Consider the following 6310-nt stretch of genomic DNA (forward strand, 5'->3'; position numbering starts at 1 on the left):
TGGCACATTAACGAATTCTCGTTTGTTTCGTAGTACTAATACATTACTTCACTTGATGTCCATGACTGAATCTTTCTGCTAAATCATCAGAACATTCTAGTAAATCCTTAAAACATAATTTTCTTTCGTGAAACCATATTTCCTAATCTGGATGGTGTTCTGATTTTCTAAATTTCCTGCTGCTCTTTCCTTTAATAAATTCAGGTATTTGCCCAATGACAGATATGAGGCCAATTGTAGCGGAATTTTCTGTTTTTTGTCTTCCTCATTTCATGGACAGACATGTGACGGTGCCATTTTCCAAAACATTGAATTTTTCAGAATCGTGATTCTGAAATAAATAATATGGACTGTATCTCTGCACCCTCTCGACTGCAGGCCTCAGATGCATGAAACTTGGATTATTTGGCCCGAGTACATTTCAGGCCCTTTTCTCTCCTTTTCAATTTCCACTGTCCATTTCCCCCAGTGCGCTGTCCATGTCACCCGATGGTATGAAATACAAAGATGAACACATTTATGAGGAATTTACACGTTAGTAAGAGGCTTGACTGATCGTTATATTTTGAGATTTCATTTATTTGATTACACGTGAGTGTTAATACTACTGTAAAGGGCAGAAGTGGGCAAGAGTTTCCAGAGTTCGTTCAGGATATGTTTACGGCAAGAACCGTATCATCTAAAGAGAAAGGAAACATTCCTGGATGAGGTGAGCCGAGCTGAGTATACAGAAAATGTGAAAGATAGCAATGTTGTATCATGAGGTTGATGTTGATAATTTGGGAGGACAAGGGATGATTTCAATCATGATTAGTGAACTCTAATGATAGAATGAGAAGACATTTGGTGCAGAACACCTGCAATGCAAGTTCGGTGGGAGATATTGTCTGAATAACTGCTGGCGTTAAGAGGGAGATTTTCTTTGCAAATTTCACTAATCCTGTCAAGATGCATATTTAAATCACCCATGATTACTGCTGCACTTTTCTCATGAGAATTCTTTTTTTTATTGTTATATACTGTACCCTACTTTGGAATTAAAGCTCGTGGCCCTCAACTTTCTACTACCAGAATGTTCTTTCTTTTTTTATTTCCACCGTGATAGAAGCAACATTTTTGTCTTTAATGCCAATATAATTTCTTCATGGAGCTTTGACGTTATATTTAACCAGTAAAGCAACCCCAGCTCGTGTTCTACCATCTATATTCTTTTAGAATACTGAGTAGCTTTGGGCATTCAACTCCCAGTCCTTGCACTCCTGACATGAGGTCAAGGCATGGGAGTCATGGTGGTTGGAGGGTAATGATATCACTTTCGTTTGCTTTTAAATATAGTCTACAGTTATGAATATGCATTGCATATAATGACGGTTGCTTAGTAAATGAAAAAAAACATTGATTCAATTTAGTCTCAGCGTCTCGTGTATTCAATCCACAGGGAATTTATCCCGTTGTCCTAATGTGTTTGTTCTAATATAAAGATAGCAATTTTTAGAACACTTTTGCAACAGCTGTATCTCCATGGAGATCGAGGGAATGCATAAAGGTGAATGCACAGGGACGTGTCACTACAGATTTTAATTCAGAGGAATAACTTGCTCAGCAAAGGAAGAGGGCCATTCCACGCAGAAAATGCATCTACCTATTCAATTGGTCAGGAAAATATTCTATCTGTTGCTTGCCTTAGTTGGTGTTCCTGGTACGTAGCTAAAACACATTATATAGTGTAACTATGCATAAGCTTGTTTCTGCTTTCAATCTGTTTCTTGTCATGTTGCATTGCACTGAAGTGACATAATTAGTTGGATTCTAATGAAATAAATAATCTGGAGAAACTAAATTTCCTGAATTATTCTTGTAGTCGTGTTGTGTTGGACGAACTATTTCCATCCCACCCATGACTTTCAGTTGTTGGATTCAGTGGAATATTGTTTCTGTTGATCCAAACTTCGAAGTAGGGAAAAAACCATCAGGAACATGAATTTCCAAGGTGACGAGTTGACAAAAGTTAGACTGAATATGATGACCAATTAGAATGTGGCATCTGACTTCAGTAATGAGAAAAAAATAATGTTTATCAAGTTAAAATAATCTTGTGTTTGGGGTGGTAACTGGAGAGCAGATAAAGACTTGTCAATGGACAATATAATTCAATCTGGGAAGAAACTTCACTCATACTAAGGAAATTCAATGACTGAATTGTCAATGAACGATTGATCTTCTTCCCCAAGTCTGGTCCTGATAATCATTAGGTCCTGGGCGCAGTCTTTTTAAGAGGTTATCTCTACAAATGTCATGAAATAAACATTAATATCTCTGACCATGTAATACTCAAGTTTCGGATGTTAAAACATGGAAACTCGCCCCAACTGATTTACTTCAATCTTTATTTTGTCCTCAGTCTATCTTTATTACAGCTGGTCTAATCTCCATTCCTTCCTCGCCGTGGTGAAAACTCACTCCGTGAACATTTTTTCACATTTCATAAACGTTTGAAATACACTCCGTCCATGTATGTGTACAATACTTGAGAAGGATGTGAAGGCTTTGGAAAGTGTATAGAGGAAATTCAGAAGCCTGATTCCAAGCCAAACGAACTGTAGCTGTTTTGATGGATTGGAGAGAGTGGTCTATCATCTGCGGAGGAAATAAGGCTGAGTTGCCACTTGATCTGGTTGTTCAAGATGCCGAGGGACACAGATAGAACAAAATCATGAGAAATTGCTCCCAACTGAGAGAGCAGCAAAAACTAGAGAAGAGATGCAACATAATGGGCACAAAGTTCGAAAGAGAATGTGAGTTTATTTTCACTCAGACTGTTGCTGGAATCTGGATTGAATTTCCATGAAACAAATGATAGAGGAATATCCTTTCAAGGCATGGAATAGGAAATCGGCATGCAAACTAAAAGCAGTAAAGTGTAAAGTTACGGGGATAGGTCATGGTTCTGATACGAGGTTGAATATTCTTTCAGAGAGCCAGTTGCTATATAATGGGCCGAAAGGCTTCCTTCCATACTTTCAGTACTCTATGATTCTATGTCGGAGCAAATGTACTTTTACTCCACTCATGGAATAAAAGATTGCCTGTGAAATATATATCTTTGTGGATTCATAAATAGTTTTGCCTAGTTTTGATGAAATTTAGGTTTGCACAGCCTCATAAGTATTACAGGTATCTTATCCACATTCAAAATCTCAAACCCCTCGAAAATTTGAATTTCTTCTGTTGAGTCACCCCTTATCCTCCTCGTCTCCATATTATAGAGACGCGTTATTTTTAGCTAATCCACACCTCCACAGTTTTGGTGTGACTTCTGTAATAATACAACTGCACCACAAAAAAAAAATCACCTGAAGATAGGAACACAAACAATAGGCAAAGGGTTTCGAACCAAAAAGAACACAACTTCTCTTAATTTAGTAATCTCCCATGTGGAAAATAATGCTGCACTTTGATCGTGCCTGAATACTAACATTATTATTCTTCTGATTATAAAACACTGAAACATCAACAGCTCCGTTCCAGAATCCAGGGAATGGCCCGAAACAAATCGTTTTCTCTGATTGAGGGAGTGTTTTGAGTTTGCAAGGGAATCTGGAAACGTCGGAATCCCCATGCACGCTTCATTGCTGCAAAAAGAAAAGTATGCTCTGTGCAGAAAGGGAAGATGCTTATTGGTGGCTTATAATGTCTGTTCCTTCTTTTTATTTGCAGTTAACTCAGTGGCAATCATCATTCTGTCCAACGGGAAATGCGGCCTTTCCAGTTGTACCACGTGCTACCTGATGGCAATGGCCATAGCGGATCTACTGGTCATTATTAATGAGGTCATTCTCTATCGAATCAATGATTATTATTTCCCACCGAATTTCCTCATAATAACGCCTGTGTGTAGTGTTCGCTATGTCCTGCTCCGTGCAGCCACAGACTGTTCTGTCTGGTTCACAGTCGCTTTCACTTTTGATAGATTTGTTGCTATTTGTTGCCAAAAGCTAACATCAAAATATTGCACCAAGAACACTGCGTCCATAGTTCTAGGGACAACCAGCACTTTGTTCGGTTTGAAAAATATTCCTATCTATTTTAGATTTAAACCTAAAATAATTGTCGACAATGTACCATGGTACTGTTCCAATAAGCGAAGCTATTTCACTGACCCTAGATGGATTGGGTTCAGAAATTTTGAAAAGATTTTAAACCCGTTGATGCCATTCGGGTTAATTCTGTTGCTCAACGCTCTGACTGTCAGACACATTTTAGTGGCCAGTCGAGTCCGCAAGGGATTGAAGGGTCAGAAAAAGGCAGATAATTGCAATGATCCAGAGATGGAGAGCAGAAGGAAATCTATAGTTTTACTGTTCACCATATCCGGCAGCTTTATATTTCTGTGGTTGGTGTACGTTTTATATTTCTTTAATGCTGCTAATAGCTTAGATGATCTTTCAATTTATATCTTTGAAAACGTTGCATATATGCTGCGCAATTTAAGTTGCTGCACCAACACATTTATTTATGTAGCAACTCAGTCGAAATTCAGAGAGCAGTTAAAGGGAGCAGTGAAATATCCTGCTACATCAATTATTAAATTAATTAATAAATGCAAACAATGAAATCAGCTCCCAGCATCGGTGTGCTGCAATAGGTGATCTTCAGTGAACCAGAAATAAAATATTTGGAAGGGCAAAAACGTGGAAGTTCTATTAACGATGGGTCAGGAGGCAATAGCCCATGACCCAGGAGAAAGAGCAACCAATTCAAGGACTGGAAAAAGAAACAATGAGTGGAAAATGCAGACAAAACAATAAACGGATCGATAAACACACGGGAGAAGTTCGAATGATTTGTAGCAACTACAAATTTGTAGCAGGTGGAATCGGACACACCAAAGTGACGCAGCAAAATGGCGAGTGGTGGCATGCAGATTATTAGAAGGAAATAACGGGAGCTCTGTTTGTCTGTCTGTCTGTCTGTCTGTCTAATGTCCATCTATCCATCCATCACATGTCTGTCCGTCCGTCTGTCTGGTTATCTGTCTATTTATCTATCCATCTGTCTGTCAACCTGACTGTCTGACAGTCTTCCTGCCTGTATGCCAGTCTGTTTGTCTGCCTACCTTTTTGCTGATCTATCTCTCTAAACATTCCTCTACCTATCTGTCTGTCTCTCTAGAAATCTGCAATTATTTTTTCCCTCTCCTTCCCTCTCTCTCTTTGTTTCCAGATCACGCTCTTGTAGATCAAAACCAAAAAAATCACGTCAAAACTCACACATGCTTAAGTCCCTCAACACCGTTAAAACAATTGTCATCGAATAAAACCACTGAGGAACATACTGAACTTAAATGGAGAATCAGTAATCAGAAAATAAGAACATAAGAAATAGGAGCAGGAGTAGGCCATCTAGCCCTTCGATCCTGCCCCGCCATTCAATAAGTTCATGGCTGATCAGAAGAGGATCGGTTCCACTTTCCCGCTTTCTCCTCATCACCCTCAATTCCCTTGTCTATCAAAAACCTATCTACCCGTGACTTAAATATATTTAGCGAGGTAGCCTCCACCACTTCAACGGGCAGAGAATTCCAGAGATTCACCACCGTTTGAGTGAAGAAGTTCCTCCTCAACTCTGATCTAAACTGTCTCCCCGCCCTTTTCTTGAGGCTGTGCCCTCTAGTCCTGCTATCCTTTCTAAGCATCAGGAATATCTCTACCTCTACCCTATCCATCCCTTTCATTATTTTCTACATCTCTATAAGATCCCCCCTCATCCTTCTAATCTCCAACAAGTACAGACCCAGTCTATTTCGGCTCTCTTCATAGTCTAACCCCCTCATCTCCGGTATCAGCCGAGTGAACCTCCTCTGCACTCCCTCCAAGGCCAATATATCCTTGCGCAAGTACGGCGACCAAAACTGCCCACAGTACTCCAGCTGTGGCCTCACCAGTACCATGTACAGTTGCAGCAAGACCTCCCTGCTTTTATATTCTATCCCCCTCGCTATAAAGGCCAGCATCCCATTCGCCTTCTTGATCACCTGCTGCACCTGCAGACTGGGTTTTTGCGACTCATGCACAAGGACCCCCAGGTCCCTCTGCACCGTAGCATGCTGCAGCTTTTCACCCTTTAAATAGTAATCCCTCCTACTATTATTTCTGCCAAAGTGGATAACCTCACACTTGCTAACATTGTACTCCATCTGCCAGGTCCTCGCCCACTCGCTCAGCCTATCCAGATCCCTCTGCAGACTTTCCACACCCTCCACGCAATTTGCTTTTCCACTCATCTTCGTGTCACCAGCAAATGTCGTCAC

General features: G+C 40.1%; 1 protein-coding gene across 1 annotated transcript; it reads left to right on the forward strand.

Annotated features, from left to right (window-relative positions):
- The first annotated feature begins 479 nt into the window (after nucleotides 1-479).
- LOC145337362 (putative G-protein coupled receptor 139) lies at nucleotides 480-4613 on the forward strand. The gene is made up of 2 exons (XM_080182154.1): nucleotides 480-534; nucleotides 3718-4613. Exons 1-2 carry the CDS (start codon nucleotides 480-482, stop codon nucleotides 4611-4613), a joined length of 951 nt encoding a protein of 316 aa, XP_080038280.1.
- Nucleotides 4614-6310: the final 1697 nt, after the last annotated feature.

This window comes from Carcharhinus amblyrhynchos, unplaced genomic scaffold (genome assembly GCF_965287045.1).
Source record: "Carcharhinus amblyrhynchos unplaced genomic scaffold, sCarAmb.v2.hapA scaffold_47, whole genome shotgun sequence".
Lineage (NCBI taxonomy): Eukaryota > Metazoa > Chordata > Chondrichthyes > Carcharhiniformes > Carcharhinidae > Carcharhinus > Carcharhinus amblyrhynchos.